Raw genomic sequence first — 18,557 nt, 5'->3', positions numbered from 1 at the left:
CCTTATGAGGTATATGAAATTCCTCTTCCTCAGATTCATTAGAGCTGTCAAGCTCCATGGATTCATACGTGCTTGCTCTGAGACGTCCCTCCATCCAGTCTTTCAGGTCGTTCCATAGGCTTGGGCTACCTTAGAGCAAGGTGCCGATAGGGATTTGGACTTGAGAAGAGAGGAAAGAAGAGAGACCTCCAATGTCTCATGGAACAGAGGTTGTCCCTTGATGAGGAAGGTTGGGTATGCTTTATCTTAAGCTTTTTGAAGTGTAGGGGATGTGAACAGGTCTTTCTACATTGGTTTTCCTAAGATGATAATCCCCTAGATTCCTAAGATATTCGGCTACCTTACTTCCCTATTGGGAGAGGCAGCTGTTGGGAGGAGGCACCTTCAGTTAGTATTTGTGAAGGTGGCTGGTCTGGAAGATCTCCAGAGTAAGCTTTAGCTTCTTTGGATGGTCTCAAGTTTGAGACAAATGGGCATGGCTCAAGGAAGGTGGTAGGAAGCTCATCTTCCATTTGTGCTTGGCACTCATGGACTAACTCTTGGGCTGCCACCAGGAGTCTCTCCTTTTCCTCAATAGGATTAGGGTACTCAATGAGATTTTCGGTAACTAGCGAGTGTTAGTGGGTTCTCTCGCTCGGGCGGTAGCACTTAGCAATTCTTCTTCTTCAGTGGAAGAAGTCGACGGATGAGTTACACCATTTTTTGAACCGCCTTTTGATAACCACTCGGCTTTCTCCCTTTCCAATCTTGGTGGCTTTCTTTCGTGAGTGTCAAGTTACTCGTGCTTGTTCAGGGGCTCTTGCTTGACCCTGATTTTGTGAGGTTGATGCCTCTGTCGTAGCATGTGCGGTGGTCCTTTGCCTGTTTTGTATCCTAGTCACAACATTGAGAGCGACTACTCGAATGAAACCATCTCTAACACTCAGCAGGTTAAGGCTGGTGTTAGGATTAGCTTCATGAGCCTTTCGACTTAATTCTAGTCTCAGCGAAGTCTCTATAAAGGTGATCAATACTGCACCCTACACACAATGGAGTTGGGGTGGGAGTACCTGTAGAGGCCCTCGCCATACCCTTCCTGTTGGGACACTCATCCACTTAGGTGAGGTCCACCATATTTGTAGCACTATATGGGTGGTCTTTTAGTCGTCCGATTCATGTCCCTAGCCCATGATATCCGGGTTGCTAAGTACACAGGGTACATTTGATTACCCTCCATGACATAATGACTTAAGATTTGTGAGGGCGCGAGCTTGTTGGCTCTTGGGTTTCATAAGTGGGAGTTTCCAAGATTTCTCCCTCATTCCCATCCTCAAAGAGTTTCGTCAGGGTTATCTGACGAACTGGTGTGACTTTCGGTAATGGGGGCTGAGGTGGAAGAACTAAAGGGCATTTTTGGTACCCTAAGGATTCCTCTTTGGGCCACTTCTTGGCTAGGTTGAGGTGCATTATGATGCACTGGAGCTGGCAAAGCCAGCGGTTGCCTGGGGTTAGCAAGAGGTTCCTGAGTCAAAACTCGAGTTAGAGCAGCCTTGTGATGGAGATTTTGTGATTGCCCCACTTTACACAATATGTACAGGCTTGGATGGAGTCTTAGATGAGGACACTTGGTGCCAGTATGGTTTTCTCGACAGGTCGGGCACCATACGAGTTCCCTTCTAGGATAAAGATGTGGACGGCCCCTCGATCCCAGCCTTGGTTAATCCTCCATTGCTGGGTCATTTGTTGCATTAGGGGCAGTGGCTTTGCCAGCGGTTGCCTAGGATTGGCGGACATAGTGGCTTAAGATTTGTGAGGGTCGGGCACCATACGAATTCCCTTCTAGGATAAAGATGTGGACGGCCCCTCGATCCCAGCCTTGGTTGATCCTCCATTGCTGGGTCATCTGTTGCATTAGGGCAGTGGCTTTGCCAGCGGTTGCCTAGGGTTGGGGGCAGTTCCTGAGTCAAAACTTGAGCTAGAGCAGCCTTGTGATGGAGATTTTGTGATTGCCCCACTTTACACAATATGTACAAATAGAGGCTTGGACGGAGTCTCAGATGAGGACACTCGGTGCCAGTATGGTTTTCTCAACAGGTCGGGTGCACCATACGAATTCCTTTCTAGGATAAAGATGTGGACAGCCCCTCGATCCCAGCCTTGGTTGATCCTCCATTACTGGGTCATCTATTGCATTAGGGAAGTGGCCAATTGCTCTACACTTTGTCTAGACGTAGACTCTTTACCCTTTTCATTAGGCTTTGTGTTGCTGGCCTTGAAGGAGGCTTCTGATACGCCTTCATGGAGTTGTCGAGAATGTGTTCCCTTGAAGTTCTCCTCAAACTTCAAAGCTTGCACCATTATTCAAAGGAGTTATGGTCTAAGGCAAACAAGGAGTTATGCAGGGGAATATCGTCGAGTCCCTCCAGAAATCTCCCAATTCATCTCTCATCATAGAACTTATCTCTGGCACTACAGCGTGAGTGGAGATATCTAACTTTATTAATGTAATCCCTGATGGTTTCACCCTCATTTTGTTTGACGTTATTCAACTGTTCGACGGGGCTCCATTAGGTACCTTGATGAGAATACCCCACTTTGAAATCTTCTTTTAAAGCTTCGAAGGAAGCTTTATCTTCCATCTTCAAAGATCTGAACCATTGGCCAACTTTGCTATCCAAGGTAAGGCCAAAATCACTTATCTTAGTCTGGTCATCTATGTGGCCAAATGTTTCACAAAGCTGATTAAACATCTCTAGGTGAGTAATGGGGTCACATGTACCATCAAACTTTGTGATCAACTTAGATATGTTCGTTGGTTTGATTCGTTCCTGTTTGGGTTGAGTAGGTGCAGGGGGAGTGATGCTCGCTCGGCTACCCCCCTCCCAAATTCCATGGCTAATCTTAACATTTTAGGTGTCAACCCTATCATGGCAGGAGCTAGCGGTGCTGGTTGGGGAATGGTTTGTGGAGGAGTGGGTCTAGGTGGATAATGGACTATCGGAGGTCTTTGCCCTCTGGGAGGATTGGGTTATGGCCCACGTGGTCTCATTTGGTATACTAGGTGCGCCCCTTGAGGTGGGTACTGCTGATAGATAGGCGGGCCTGGTCGTTCGATGGGCCTGTGTAGACCCACCCTCCTTGTTGGTATGATGTCTCAGGCCTTTGGAAAGATGGACCTGGTTCTTGGTTCGGTAAGGTTTCTAGAGCTTTGAATGAATCAACAAACCCCTAAGGTAGGTATGGCTCTCCAAACTGGTAATGGGGTCTGGGTTAGATGGCTCTCGCTCTCAAGCTAACTCCCGCTCTAGTATCTAAAGATAGAACATGACCATTTTCTTGGGGTTGATCCATATCTCCCACCCTAGGTTACAAATCTTTAGATTGTATGTTTCCCAAGATAAAATTTTGAAGCCTCGATGCAAGGCTTTGCTGAGAATGTGTTGGAGAGATAGGAGCTGGTTCCTGGATAGATGGTCTATCCATACATTGTGGTTTTAGGCTCTCTTGCCTCAGGGTGTGGGGTCCCTCGTCCACTACTGGGGAGGTCCTCACTCTCACTAGTATTATCAAAGACAAGCACCGCTTGACTCCATCATGCGGTATTTACCAATGGGTCCGATCTTACTTGTTTGCGAAGGGGCGTCTTGAGAGCTTGCTTTGTTGAAGAGGGTTATTTCGCACACCAACCTACCCGAGCGTAGGTGCATGGAAATATGGAAGTGTTGTGCAAAACCCTCTAAGAAAAGATATATATATATATATATATATATATATATATATATATATATATATATATTGCAAAAGGAACGTTCATACGCTTGTGGGCGAACAGGTGTACACTTTCAGATTGATATAGGAACATGCATTTGCTTCAGGGGGAGAAGGAACGGCCGTTCGCCCAAATTAGGATGGGAGTGCACTTTCAGAGATGACAAGATGGAACGAGCGTTCACTTTGAAAAGAAGGGAATGGCCGTTCAAAGTTGGGTGTAGATTGGAACGGGTGTTCACTTTTGAAACTGGCACAGGCATTTGCCTCTTAGGGAGAGAATGAACGGACATTTGTTCCCAGATTGGCACGGGCGTGCACTTCAGAATTGGCAAGATGGAATAGGCGTTCACTTTGAAAAGCAAGGAATGGACGTTCAAAGTAGGGTGCAGATTGGAACCGGTGTTCGCTTCAAAAAGAGGAAGAACGGACGTTCGCTCAAGAAGTCAAGAGGGAACAGGCATTCACATGCAAGATCAGGGATTAGAGAGAAGACACAAGCGTGGCAATTGCAAATGTGCACTAGAATGGGCATTCGCTTCATTGGCGATAAGGAACGGACGTGGCAAGTTTAGGAACAAACGTGGCACTTCTAGGCTGTGGCAAAGTCAGACTAGGAATTTTCAAAATTGACTGCAGGTCTGATAGCCTCCTTGGATATTCTTTGTCAGTACAATATCCCTCTAGATTGAATGCACTTCAATACACTTTATGCCCAATTAAATGCATTTTTAATGTGCCAATTTTAGGCAGTAGATCTTACTAGATTTGGGTTGCAAAGGGAAGGAACAGACGTGGTAGATTTTCCACGACCATGGCCTGATCAGCGAATAGATGTGCGCTTCTCACAGTTGCTTTGGCAGAATGCTATTTTGCCTAGGATTTTCTTCCTTATCCCACTAATTCAGGTATCTTCCCAAGATTTTTTTTGTGTTTTTGTTTTAAAACAAGGAGCTAAAGCTAGTCTCTAGCTCCTTATTGATGCCTATAATGCATGATTTAAGCTAACAAATTGAAATTAATTAGATGATTAAGCTAAAATGCAAACATGAGGACAAAACACAAAAAATTAAAAGTTTCTTGAATGTTAAGGGCAAGGTAAGGGCACTCACTTGCTTCTCCCACTCTCGGTGAAGACTCGAATGCGCCAATGCTCAATTAACAACCAAAGCTCAGGGTAATCATCAAAACACAAAACAAAACAAGGTTAATCAACCTACCGGTGGATTTGCACTCCAACCGGGCTAAATCAAAGACTCTAGATAATGAATCAAGTGAAGGACCCTAAGCCAAATGCCTTCCCCCGAATAGCGGCGCCAAAAATGTTAAGGAATAACATGCTACCTTGCACACACAAGGGAAAGAAGAAGAGAAAGGTGCATGCAATAGTTGAATCCGGTGAGAATGACACTTGGCCAACCCTATGAGGGTTAACTCTTCAATGTGAAGCTGCTAGGGGCTCACTCCACACTCTTCTGGTGTCACCCAAGCAGAGATCCAATGCTAGGTAGAGAGCAAGAGGGAAGGAGCTATGGAGAGCTCCACCTCTATCTCATGCCATACGTATGTAAATAATACATGATAGATAGTAAGGAGAAGGTGGAGAAGGAGAGAAAGGAGAGCATTACCATTCCTACTCACATACACTAACAATCAAAGCAAGCAAGCCACCACACAAGCAAGCAAGCAACCATAAGCTCAAATGAGAGAGAGAGAGAGAGAGAGAGAGAGAGAGAGAGAGAAACTCAATTGAGACAAATGGGATAGTCCCTTTTCATATTTCATCAAATGTCTTATATACATGAGCTCATATTTACAATGTCCGGCCGCCCAATTATAAATGGGGGCCCAAAACTAGTCTACCTAGTTTTACTAACTCTATGTACTTCAATTCCTCATGACCGATGTTACACATGCCATAAGCTTGGTCATCCCATATCTCATATACAATTAGCGCATTGCACGGTTACAAAAGGGCGTAGTAGCTGTGTGAAAGGTCACGTTAACCAGAGTGGTTAACACAAAGGTCAATTATCAAGAGTGCCTCATCATTGTCCTTTCTAGCTTCTTGTAGTTTCTCCTCCATTAGGTCCATGTCTAGTCTAGGAGGTGTTTGGATCAATCTAAAAACATCAACATATACAAGACAAATTACTCAATCGCTTGCTACAAACACCCAGCCATTTGAAAATACAACCGATCGTGAGTTGTAGTTTTGAGAGACCAAAAAAATCCTTTAAAAACAATCCAAATCTAGCACCAAAAGAATCTTTGACGTGCCCAATAAAGTAGAACTTTAAAAAGAGACTTTTTTGCTTAACTTAAAACATACTTGCAAGTGATTCATTCGCTAAATTAAAAATTTGCCAAATTTTCCACTATTTGATGTCTAAGTACAAGCCTATCCCTACAAAATCTTAGAATATTTCAAACAAAAAAACATGACACAAAAGTTGCAATAGAGACTCACAACAAAGAGCTTCACTTTGAATACAAAATTATTGCTATCGTTACTAGAAAGCAAAATATAACTACTTTTATCGCACAACTTCAATGTCATGATTAAATTAATCTTCATTGATTAAAAAAACAAGTCTTATTATGAGACAATTCCTATAAATGCTTCAATAGAGACAACATTTGACTAATTTTTTGAACCAATCTCAAAACGCAAGCTCCTCAAAAAGATTTGTAATGCTAGTTTTGAATACAAACAAATGTTGTTCAAAACACTCTCAAAACCTAGAAATCCTTGAAGACCCCCAATGAGGATTTAAATACCAAAAATTGTTTGAAACTACAAGTGTCTAAATCTATTCTAGCATAGGAAATTCCTCCTCTTCATGACTAACTTCTTCATCAGTTTGCTCGCGTCCTACAATGAGTGGTGTTGACTCCGTAAGAGGAATATCAATATCCACAGTATGTGGATCTTCATAAGGCTCAAGATCTGCAAATTGCATTTCATCATCAGGTCCAAAGGGAGGCTGAGGTTCTCCAGATGCATCCACCACTCTTGGGTTTGCTGCCATGTTTTTCATTCCAACCTCTTGAAACTCATCCGGCAATTCTTTCATTGCAGTGACTCGTTGTTGAATAAAACGAACTTGAACTGGATCTAGCTCAATAGCAACAACATTCCTTCCTTTTTTAAGAGCACTAATAGTGGTTGTTCCTAAGAAAAAAAGAATCAACATGGTAAAGCTCACTTAAATGAGCAATATAAAATATGTAATAAGTTAAGGTTGCATGATTACCTGTCCCCGCAAAAAGATCCATGATCCACTCTCCTTTTAAAGATAGAAGCTCAATTAAATCCATCATCAAAAGTTGTGGTTTTTGATAAGGATTCATGATCTCATTTGAATCACCAGAAAGATCCCTGAGCTTTCGACACACGCCTGGTCTATCAAAAATATTTGTTCGGTTAGGTTTCGAAGCAAAATTAAAATTTCCTTTACTGTTCGGACCCGCAGGAGACCAGAAACCAATGGTAGCAAACTCGGCAGCAAAAGAAAGTCTGTCAAGCTTATAGCCTTTGATGTTAGGCTTTGTCCTACAAAAGAAAAAGTTAGCCTTTGATGTTAGGCTTTGTCCTATAAGAGAAAAAGTTAGGCTTTAACTTAAGCTTTTGTAACTTGCAAAAGAATGCTTGAAATTTAACATACCATATGCATAGCTGATGGACCATTTGATTGTCAACGAATGCTTTCTCTGCAGCAGAGATTTGATCATGAGCATGAAAAATTACCAGTGCCCATGATTCAGCCGTTGTGACCTTTTTGAAAGCGTCGATGACTCTTTTATATGCACTTACACCATACTTTACTTCATCGTGTATTGAGTGTGGTGCCTTAAATCCATACGGAGCATCAGCAATGGCTAAAGTAAAATGTTGTGCAGTCACAAACGATTCCATGTTCTCTACTTTGCCTTCATGAACAAAATATTGAACTGGTTCTGCAGACACATCATCAGAAATGAAAATATTTGCCTCTTGAATGGTCTCCAAAGTTTGTGCCTCTTCTAATCTCTTCCGCTCTGCCCTTGCGCGACTCAAATGTTGCTCAAACTCTTGAGGAATGCTCTTTATGGGAGCACGAGGTGCTCGAGACTTGTTAAAATGAAAATAAGTAAACATTAAATATATTCTAGAATACACATACAAAAATCAAAATCAATTTTTTAAAATATTTGATCTAAATTTTTACAAAACCTTCAAAAACACTTAAATAAAAAAAAATCTATTCAAATATGTAGTTTACTTACTGCATTTTTGAAAAGATAAATGAAACGCTCTAAGGAGCTTGGCTGACTAGTGATGGGATGAAACATTTGAACCTCGTTCCAATCCTTGCAATTAAGTTTTTCAATCATGATTCTTTGCATGTACAAGAAAGTCTTTTGCCTGTTTCAAAAAAACACAAAATAAAAAAACAACTTTACATGAAATAAAATAAGTAGATTTAAAAAGAAGAATTAGCAACGTACTGTTCTAATTCCTTTGCCATTTCATCGAGTGTCAAAGAACCTCCTTTCACTCGTGCCAAGATGGGTATGATAATATTTTTCTCGCGTATTCCTTGCATTGCTCGCCAATTCGTGATACGCATTTCTTCAGGAATTGGCTTCAAAGTGTCCTCATTCCCTGTTCCTTTGCCCTTTTGACTTCCAGGTGGGAGCTTTACTTTTTGCCCTTTGATTTTACCTTCCTCCCAAAGCTTGAAAATGTCTTCTTGTAGATCCCATATCTCTCCATCACGAAAGGCTAACTGAAAGAAATTGTCATGACCTCGAACATTTGTTTTTCCAGAGCGTCCAGCTTTGCTTGACTTCTTTGTGACAAGACCAACTTGCTCACAAAGCTTGATTTTGAAAGCTTCATCAACTTTATGACCTTGCTGAATATGATTGATCCACTCGTTATGAAAAAATCTTATCTTTTGTAAGAAAGACATGGATAGTCGCATCTCGGAATCAATGTTGTGATCAAGGGCAAGTAGCTTTGCATCATCATCACCTAACCCAGCATAGACCCATGCTAGGACTGTCTTATAGCTCTCTACATGAGGATACTCAGCACATAACTCTTTTTTAGCAATGAGAGAGTGAGTTCCCCCCAAGACAAAGTATTTGTATTGATTGATTTTTGATCTCTCAAAACTCTCTTTCTTAACACAAGAAGACTTATCCACAAGAACAAGAAGGGGTAAAACATTTGTTGTTGGTTTCTCCTTCATCATTACTTTAAGATTACTCACATGTCCAGGGACAATGGTTCGAACTTCTAGTGGTCTCTTATTTGAAACAGGATCTAATGGAGGACGTTCTATATTAGACACTAGTAAAATTAAGGGTCTCTCATCAACCATATGAAACTTTTTGGCTTTATTTCTTATGGTATTAAGACCAGAAGATTCTGAAGGATCAGACTTTGGAGCTCCAGGTCCAGAAAGCAAAGTATCACTCACATCTTGAGACTTTGACCCAGAAGTCTCTTCAAGAACTTCAACATCTTCTTCTGAGTCATCTATGTCTGTACCTTCATTCTCTTCATAATCAGAATCATCTGTGGAGTGGTTGGAATTGTACAAATTATCATGATGCTCTTGAAATGCTTCAGAAAAAGACTACAAAAAAAGAAAAAGAAAAAGTCATTCTAAGTAGAAGAGGATTTTAAGACTTGATAGAGTGAACTTAAAAGTAAGAACCAAAGAGTAACTTATGTAAAAGTAAGAACACTTTAACCATTTCTTTGTATACTAGAATACATGGTAAACTCATTAAACCAGACATAAAAAGTAAGCCAAACTTCCTTCTTGCTAAAATTCATTCAAACTAAACAAAACAAACTTCTTGTATACTAGAATGCATTCTAGCATATGCTAGAGCAGACAAACTTCTTGTATACTAGAATACATACAAACTAGACTTGACTATTCCTCTAAGTGTTTCAAGATATGAGCTAGAAAGACAAGAATTAAATAGACTAAAAAACAAAGAATAGTTCTCAATGTATTCTAGAATACACAAAGATAAGAAGTTTTTTGAACTACGTGTATACTAGAATACATACAAACTAGACTAGACAAACTTCATGTTTATTAGAATACATGCAAACTAGAGTTGACTTGACCTCTACGTATTTCAATATATAAGTTTGAAAGACATGACTCAAACAAACTTAAAAAAGAATAACAGTTCTCTACATATTCTAGAATACACAAAGATAAGAAATTTTTTTAACACTAATGAAAAAAAGGTCGAGAGAAAGATATCCATACCCGTTTGCGAGTAATCATTGCATCTCTAAACTCTTGCTGGGTAGAAACAGGATTCATCTCTTCAAGCCGAAAATTAGCAGAGAAAACTCTAACTGCAAGAAACTTTCCTTTGTTGTTGTCTACCAGATGATGAATGATCCCACGAGATATACTTTCTTTGACTTCAACAATGCGACCATAAGTTAAATACTTTGTATTTTCAGAGTCTCCTTTTTCTTCCGCAATAGAAAGGAAAGGTGTGTTTGGCTCAACGATTGTCTTGTGCTTACCTACCATGCCAAATTGAATTGTCCAAGCAAATCCTTCTCGTGCTTTACCTCTTGCACTACTCCAAAGAGTTGTAGCTTCCATGCTTGAGGACTTTTTCTGCTGATGTTGAGTTAAAGGTGTGGTTCCTTGAGATGATGGAGGAAGTCCATGAGTAGCTAAAACCATTCTGCTTGATGGTGGTTGATCTTGTAACTTTGGAAACTGGTGAGCTGCTAAAAGTTGTCTTCTTGGCTCACTTGGACGTCTATCAGGGTTTGGAAGAGTTACAGTCACTCGAGGTGCTTGAAAGTGAGGACTAACTGGAGCAGGTTGAGATCGAGAAGGTGTCAAGACTCCTGAACGTCCTGAGCCACCCACAGGGACAGATGCAGTTGCTTGATTACTTTTCTTTTGCTTCTTAGAAGTTCGAGCATCACGTATTGGTGAGGCCATCTTAAACCTAAACAAGACAATAAAAAATCATTATCTCATTGCTAAGATAAAAAAATAGAGATAAAATCATATTTTTCAAAAATATGATTTGTTAAATGAAACAACATTTAAGATTAGTAAATGTGTATGTAGGGCAAACAAACGAGAAAGACAAAAAGTGAAAGAGAACAAATAGACATAGAGAGAAAGAGAGAGAGAGAGAGAGAGTGTGTTAACCTCCATGCAAGAACGGACCTAGATGTGTAAGCAAACATGAGATAGGAATGTAAGAGAGAGAGCTCCTCAGCACACTAGAGAAAAAGAGGGAGAGAGAGATGTATTCTAGAATACAACAGGTTGTTTCCTCCAAAGATGTGTTTTGTAATTGAATTTCAATAAATGACTTTCTAGAGCTGTGTATTCCAGAATACAACTCACAAGAAGCTTCTAACCACAATACACAGATATAAAAGAGAGGAGAAAGCACTAAGAGATGAATAGATCAAACCCAAAACAATTAGGATCTTTTGTATCATCAAAGTATTTACAGAACCTCTTTCTTGAACACAATTTGAGAAAAATTTACCCCCAAAATCTATCTTCTGCTACGTTGCTCTGATGAAGATTCTGACCACTCCGTTGGCTTCAAAAGGGGGGTAAAACTCCAGGACACCTGGTTGAAATACTTGCAGGTCGCTCCTCCTCCGTTTTTTATATTAAAACTACAGTTTGCTGTTTTTTTGCCGCGCGCGCGCGATGCGAACTCAAGAGCTTTTGCTTTATCCCAAAATCTATCTTCTGCTACGTTGCTCTGATGGAGATTCTGACCGTTCCGTTGGCTTCAAAAGGGGGGTAAAACCCCAGGACGCCAGGACGCCTGGTTGAAATACTCCCGGGCTGCTCCTCCTCTGTTTTTTATGTGAAAACTACAGTTTGCTGTTTTTTAGTCGCGCGCGCGACGCGAACTCGAGAGCTTTTGCTTTCTTTGCATGTCTTCTAAAATTAGATAAAAAGCAAATCTTTTTTGCATGAAGGTCTATTCTAATGGTTTACATTGAGTTTGGTTTACAGTAGAACACAGCTTGCCGAAGCCGTGTATTCTGGAATACAACTCAAGTGAAGAGAGAAGTTGTATTCCAGAATACAACTTGATGAAGATGTGTATTCTGGAATACAACTCAAGTGTAAAAAAAAGTTGTATTCCAGAAAACAGCTTATTGAAGCTCTGTATTCTAGAATACAACTCAAGTGTAGAGAGAAGTTGTATTCCAGTATACAACTTACTGAAGCTGTGTATTCTGGAATACAACTCAAGTGCAGAAAGAAGTTGCATTCTAGAATACAGCTTGTTGAAACTGTGTATTCTGGAATACAGTCTCAAGTACAGAGAAGTTGTATTCTAGAATACAACTTGTTGAAATTGTGTATTCTGGAATACAATCTCAAGTACAGAGAAAAAATATATTTTTGAATACAGCTTGTAAAAGCTTCATATTCTGGAATACAACTCAAGTGTTGAGAGAAGCTGTATTCCAAAATACAACTTGTACAAGCAATGGATTCTGGAATACAATCTCAAAGTGCATAAGTGTTAAATTTTTAAAAATGTGACTTCAAGCTTTGTATTCTAGAATACAAACTACTTAATACACAAGAAACATGGCAACTTATCGATTTTTGTGTTGTATTCCAGAATACAACACAAGAATTAGCTTTTTAAAAAATGAAGTCATTATAATTTTTAAAAATTATTGATTAAATCTTTATTTTATAAAATATTATTTTTTCAACCTCTTTTTTTCTTAATTTACGTATGAAATCTTCGTTTTGGTATTTTTGTGTATTTAAAAGACAAACAATTCTTTCAAAAAAATACCTTTTTAAAAAAAGTCTATTTTTGAAATCACTTACCTCCTTAGATAATATTTTTGTTTTTCTTCTTAGCCATAATTTCCTCGTAGCAAACTTTGAACCAAATGACAATGAAAGAAAAATTCAAAATTGTAACAAATAACAAAGTAATCAAGAAAATGCATACCTTACAGAATTAAACTCAAGAAAAATGCTCCAAATTTAAAAAAATGCTCTTGTGGCTCTCTTAGCGGCAGACCCTTGGAATGTGTCTCTAAAAAGGACTTCCTCTCATCTTTTAAGTCCCATATTTTATAATAATTAATAAATTTTAATATTTATATTAATATTATTATTTTTGAATCTAAGCATTAAAAGTAAGTTATTTGGATTTGAGATTACACTCCACTTTGTAGCTTAGACCATTGTTTTTTAGAGAAACTTAGAGGTGTGAAGTTCCTAGTCATGGCAGGGCAACAAAAGTCTCTCTCAAGCTCATTTTGCTCTTTTCAAGTGCCTGTATCCGTACTCACTCCTAAAAGTCTGAGCCAATCTATCAGTGATGATGATGTTACAAGCCCACTATTTGCTAATTTATCAAATTCTGATACCGATGTTCCAGTTTCTCCATCATTAGTTCAGCCTATTCGTGTGGAGACAACCACTCCCTTGAGAAGAAAAGACAAGTTTTTGCATCGCAATGCATTGAGAGAGGCATGTAGGGTGTATTGTTGTAAAAAAAACTGCTTGAGGACACTTGGATTCAGAAAAATTAAGCAGGAACGTGAAAACTTCTTTGCTTTAAAACGTGCTCAACAAAATACAGCATTACATGGTTTTTTATTAAGGTCTGGAGAGAAGATAAAATATACAGTTTCTGGCACGATTGTGTGTCGAAAGTGTTTTTTTCAAGTGTTTTGTTTAAGCAATCAGCGGATGCAAAAGATCTTAAAGCAGTTGCAACGGGTGGAAGAAGATTCACGGTACTCATTTAGTACACGTGAGACTCCTCAGCTGTGTTTTCTCAAGAGCTGGATGGAACGATTTGTCACTTACAATGGTGAGCGCATGCCAAATTCAAAATTCACCCATTTGCCTGATAATTTTACAAAGGGAGAAGTTTACAACCTCTACGTGGAAACGTTGAAAGGAAGAAACATGTCATCTCTTTCATTTACTTCATTTCTTAGAGTTTGGAAACAATATTTTGCTGATGTGAAAATTCCCAAGAAAACTAGAATGGGGATTTGTCAAATTTGTGCAGAGCTCAAAGCCAAAAGAGATGTTGCAAAGACATTTGAAGAAAAAGGTATGTTTGATTTGTGTTTTTTGTACGTTTTAATTTATGAATGAGAATTCCAAGTGGTATAATTTAAACTAGCTTTACATTGTTTTGAGTTTTCAGGTCCTATTCTACAAGCACTTAAAGCTCATCGAGAACAACAAAGTACAGAGCGTCAAAAGCTAGCAAAGCATCGAAAGAAGTGCCTTGAGCAGAAAGAAATGTATTTGGGATTAGTCATAGATGGAATGGATCAAAAGAAGACATTGATACCCCATTTTATGCGTGCTCCAAAGAATTTGAAGGAAGAGAATTTCATACAACTACACGTTGTTGGAGCCCTCATCTTTAATGGCATCATGACGTCAAAAGTTTTTATAAACTTTCCAAATTTACACAACGACCCTAACTTGACCATCACCATAATTCAGAAAATAGTAAGTGAATGGCAAGGAGAATTACCTAGCACACTTTATGTGCAGCTAGATAATACGGCAAGGGAAAACAAAAATCAAATAGTGCTTGCTTATTTGAGTATGTTGGTGCAGCAGAAAGTTTTCAAAAAGGTCAAACTTGGATTTTTGTTGGTGGGTCACACTCATGATCAAATTGATCAGATGTTTAGTAGGTTTTCAGTCAAACTTGCTAGGAAAAGTGCATTTGACCTTCCAGAGGTGTGCATAATTCTTAAAGAAGCTTATGATCCTATGCCAGAAATTCATGTTTTGAAAGGCACCTATGATTTTAGAGAGTTTGCAACAGGTGGAGATTTTGCAAGCCCTGCATTCGCTCAGCTTAATGACCATAGTTTCCAACATCAATTCAAAATAAAAGAAAAAGAAGCTGAAACACGTTTGTGGTGTAAGAAGTACTCTAACTCAGAGGCATGGCATCCTCAGGATGGTTTGAAGTTTTTACTCAGTGTCCCAGAACGACAAATTCTTCAGGCAGCAAAAATGCTTTTGGCATCAAGCATTGAAGCAGCAAAAGCTCAAAAAGAAAAGCGACCCATCAATTATCAGCAATGTTTGATAGAAATTAAAGAGACCATACAATCAGCACATGTGTATTTTCCAGCTTGCTCACTTAGATGGTGGAATACATTTTTTCATGAGCAAGAAATCTTGATTGAGGAAGTTCAAAGCAATTCAAGATCACTGATAAATCTGGAGCCCTTTCTTTGGAGAGTACAAGAACTTGAAGACCGTGATGATAATATTCAAATGCCAAATCAACAAACAGAATTGCCTGAAGAATTGCAAACATTGGTGCATGGGGAGACTCGCGAAGCGTATGTTGGTGCTAGAAGGACTAGTCAACGACGACTGCAAGAGAAGGAAATGTGGGAAGGAAATATTGAGGAGCTCACTGTAGGTGCAATGATTGCAGTGTTAGCAACAGATGATGAAAGCGGATGTCCTTTTTGGTTGGCAAAGGTACTTAAAGTCCTTGAGGAAAATGGAAAAGTAAGCTCAATTGAGGTCCACTGGTACAAGGTCAATGGAGATGATGCATTATCAGGAAAATATTATCCAGAGATGATTCGAGTAAATAAAAAGGGAAAGAAAGCAAATCGTAGTCAACGTCGCGTGGATAGCCTAAGCATGGAGGATGTGGAAGTTCTTGTTTATGGTTTTACCTTGAAAAAGTCGGGTCATCTACGAGAACAAACCAAAAAAATTCTTCTGGAGAAAGTCAAAGATTTAACACGAGAGGCATAAGACCTCTCATTGTAACCAATTTTGTGGACATTATTATTTTATTGCAAATTGAGTATTTTTTTCTCAAAAAATGTGTGATTTTATGAGCAGCTCTATCATCTTTCAAAGTATTGAAGTGTAAAACTTGCACTTTTTAACAGTTTTTTTTTTAGCTTTTTAGGAGCTCATACTCTTTTTAGTTTAAAAAATAGTGTTTTTTGAGATATTTTAGCATTTTCAAAAATGGGTTGTATTTTTGATGGTTTAGTTGTACTTTCAAATGGCTGGATGTTTACAAATTACTCTCAACAAACCACCAAAAAAGAGCATAATTGCAAAGGTGGAAGAGAGATATAAAACCACTAACATAATCGTTTGCTATACAAACAGTTTTTAGAATCACCACAAAAAAGAGCATAATTGTAAAAGCAAGAGAGATAAAATAACACTTACGCAAGAATTGCTTGCCGGCCATATAATGATGTAGCCTATGGTTTGATTTAACGTGCTGATATCACCATCTTTGAGAGGAAAAGGAAGAGGCACTTCTCCCACTTCAACATTCTCAATCGACACGCCAACATGACAAACGGGTAAATGAATTCCATGGATGGTATCCATAGTAGGTTTTATGTGCAAAATGGTCCCAGTAGCTACTTTGATGACATTGAACATTAAAAACACTTGTATCCCTCGTTCAAGTTGAGGAGGCACTATGTAAAAAAGAGGAGGTCGAAAGGAGATTGGAAGAGGAGAGAAAGAGACTTTAGGGAATAAAATGAACAAAAAAGAAAGAAACTAAGAAACTAAGAAGAGATCTAAATAGAAAAAAAGCTATAAATAAAGACAAAGAGCTAAAAATAGAGAGAAAAAATATTTAAAAATAAATTTTAGAGTTTCACAAATTTTAGGGTTTGAGAGAAATAATGAACAAAAAGAAAGAGAGGTGTTGGCGAGAGAGAGAGAGAGAGAGAGAGAGAGAGAGAGAGAGAGAGAGAGAGAGAGAGAGAGAGAGAGAGAGAGCAAGGAAAGAGAGAGAGAGAGAGAGAGAGAGAGAGAGAGAGAGAGAGAGAGAGAGAGAGAGAGAGAGAGAGAGAGAGAGAGAGAGATATGTGTCTTCGAGGGAGAGAAATAATGTGTGTCAGATTGGAAGAGAAAATATTTGTTTAATACCATCACTATGTGCATGAGAGAGAGAGAGAGAGAGAGAGAGAGAGAGAGAGAGAGAGAGAGAGAGAGAGAGAGAGAGAGAGAGAGAGAATGGGATATATGAATATTAGAGAGAGGGTGAGAGAGCAAGAGAGAGAAGAGAGGGAGAAGGGAGGAAGGAAAAGGAGAGAGCTAAATGGAGAAGGGCAGAGAGGGGCATGCGAGAGAGAGAGAGAGAGAGAGAGAGAGAGAGAGAGAGAGAGAGAGAGAGAGAGAGAGAGAGAGCAAGATGTGTCTTCGAGAGGGAGAGAAATAACGTGTGTCAAATTGGAAGAGAAAAATATTTGTTTAATACCATCACTATGTGCATGAGTGAGAGAGAGAGAGAGAGATAGAGAGAGAAAAATATTTGTTTAATACCATCACTATGTGCATGAGTGAGAGTGAGAGAGAGAGAGAGAGAGAATGGGATATAGGAATATTAGAGAGAGGGTGAGAGAGCAAGAGAGAGAAGAGAGGGAGAAGGGAGGAAGGAAAGGGAGAGAGCTAAATGGAGAAGGGCAGAGAGGGGCATGCGAGAGAGAGAGAGAGAGAGAGAGAGAGAGAGAGAGAGATATCAGGTGTGTGTGTGTGTGTGTGAGAGAGAGAGAGAGGGAGGGAGAGAGGGGCGGGCGCCTTATCCCCCTCACCAAAGGCAACATCGCCCTTGGTGAGGGGGCTAAGGCACCTGCCCCTCTCTCCCTCTCTCGCGAGACTAGCCCCCCCCCCCCTCTCTCTCTCTCTCTCTCTCTCTCTCTCTCTCTCTCTCTCTCGATAAACCAAGTTTAACATGGTAATCAACTTTAATGCGATAAATTAACTTTAATGTGCTTTCTAGATCCATTTTTACTATCTTTGTGGTAATAAACTTTAACGTTGGAAAATTATTCAATCAAATCACATTTTGTTACAAGTAAATGATTATGTAAGTGGCAATAATTATTTTATCCCACTATTAGAATTGATTATGCCTAGATCGCAGAGAAATGATTATAAGATTAATCAAGGTTACAAAAAAAGGATATATTTGATAATATGGAAAGAAAAAAGTATTAGAAAAAAGATGTTATTATATAAAAATTTATATATTAATAGAATAGATAGTTATTCAAAATCATGATTTTAATCATAACAATGTGATAATTACGTATAAATTGTATATACATGAAAATTAAAAGTAGTTAGAAAAGTGATTATTAATAAGAGTTAGTTATGTAAGTATTTATTATTAAATATAATTCTTGAAAACAGATTTTAGTTTTCATACATTAATGACACTATTTATAATGATTAAAGAATGTTTTTATGTTTGTCATAAATAATATTTTTTAAATGTTTCTTGTGCTTGCCAGGTTCCAGGGGAGGTGCAGCCATACGACGGCTCTGCACTATTGGCATGCACTTAGCAGATTGATGTATTGATATTGTGGGTCTGCTGGTTGTAAGTCATGCTAGCAGACAGGCCGCCACCACAGCGGCAGTAAGAGACATTGGACTATTGTGGATGTATTATACATTGTGGTTCATTTTACGTATTTGGGCAGTTGCATAGCCATTTGTGAGGGCCCTACGTGAGGTTTTATGAAGCTGGTGTGATCCGAGCGTGGCGCAGGACACACTGGTGGATTAGGTACCGCTGGAGTATCCCTCGAGCACCCCATATTCGGCATCAAGCCAGGATGTATACTGTTTGTGGTTAGACAATGGGATTGCATCCTTTGCCTCCTGCCATTGAGGCATTGCTTATGGTTCATGCGTGATTCGTGACACGAGGTCCGTGGATGCCCAGATAGAGCTATGGGAGATAGTGTATGCCCACAAGAG

At 39.3% G+C, this 18,557-nt stretch overlaps 2 protein-coding genes across 2 annotated transcripts; one reads left to right on the top strand and one right to left on the bottom strand.

The window, feature by feature from the left end:
- Positions 1–7,452: 7,452 nt before the first annotated feature.
- LOC147618761 (uncharacterized) lies at positions 7,453–10,088 on the bottom strand. Its single transcript, XM_086774367.1, has 3 exons — positions 10,032–10,088; positions 8,239–9,377; positions 7,453–8,155 (listed from the first exon to the last, which is right to left on the bottom strand). The coding sequence occupies exons 1-3, from the start codon at positions 10,086–10,088 to the stop codon at positions 7,996–7,998; spliced, it is 1,356 nt and encodes a 451-aa protein (XP_086630493.1). The 3' UTR covers positions 7,453–7,995.
- A 2,852-nt stretch (positions 10,089–12,940) lies between these two features.
- LOC147618760 (uncharacterized) lies at positions 12,941–18,139 on the top strand. The gene is made up of 3 exons (XM_086774366.1): positions 12,941–13,872; positions 13,969–14,519; positions 18,086–18,139. Exons 1-3 carry the CDS (start codon positions 13,029–13,031, stop codon positions 18,137–18,139), a joined length of 1,449 nt encoding a protein of 482 aa, XP_086630492.1. The 5' UTR covers positions 12,941–13,028.
- Positions 18,140–18,557: the final 418 nt, after the last annotated feature.

The sequence above is a fragment of the Cibotium barometz genome, chromosome 34 (assembly GCF_041138505.1).
Source record: "Cibotium barometz isolate CiBa-2024 chromosome 34, ASM4113850v1, whole genome shotgun sequence".
NCBI lineage: Eukaryota > Viridiplantae > Streptophyta > Polypodiopsida > Cyatheales > Cibotiaceae > Cibotium > Cibotium barometz.
The sequence above is the reverse complement of the archived record's forward strand: the minus strand, read 5'-3'. Positions and strand labels throughout refer to the sequence as shown.

Coding starts and splice junctions, on each gene's coding strand:
- LOC147618760 (XM_086774366.1), top strand. CDS start 13,029: ATGGCAGGGCAACAAAAGTCTCTCTCAAGCTCATTTTGCTCTTTTCAA. Junction 13,873..13,968: donor AAAGACATTTGAAGAAAAAG/GTATGTTTGATT, acceptor TTGAGTTTTCAG/GTCCTATTCTACAAGCACTT. Junction 14,520..18,085: donor GTGCATTTGACCTTCCAGAG/GTGTGCATAATT, acceptor TGTGCTTGCCAG/GTTCCAGGGGAGGTGCAGCC.
- LOC147618761 (XM_086774367.1), bottom strand. CDS start 10,088: ATGAATCCTGTTTCTACCCAGCAAGAGTTTAGAGATGCAATGATTACT. Junction 9,378..10,031: donor CAATGATTACTCGCAAACGG/GTATGGATATCT, acceptor CTTTTTTTGTAG/TCTTTTTCTGAAGCATTTCA. Junction 8,156..8,238: donor ATGGCAAAGGAATTAGAACA/GTACGTTGCTAA, acceptor TTTTTGAAACAG/GCAAAAGACTTTCTTGTACA.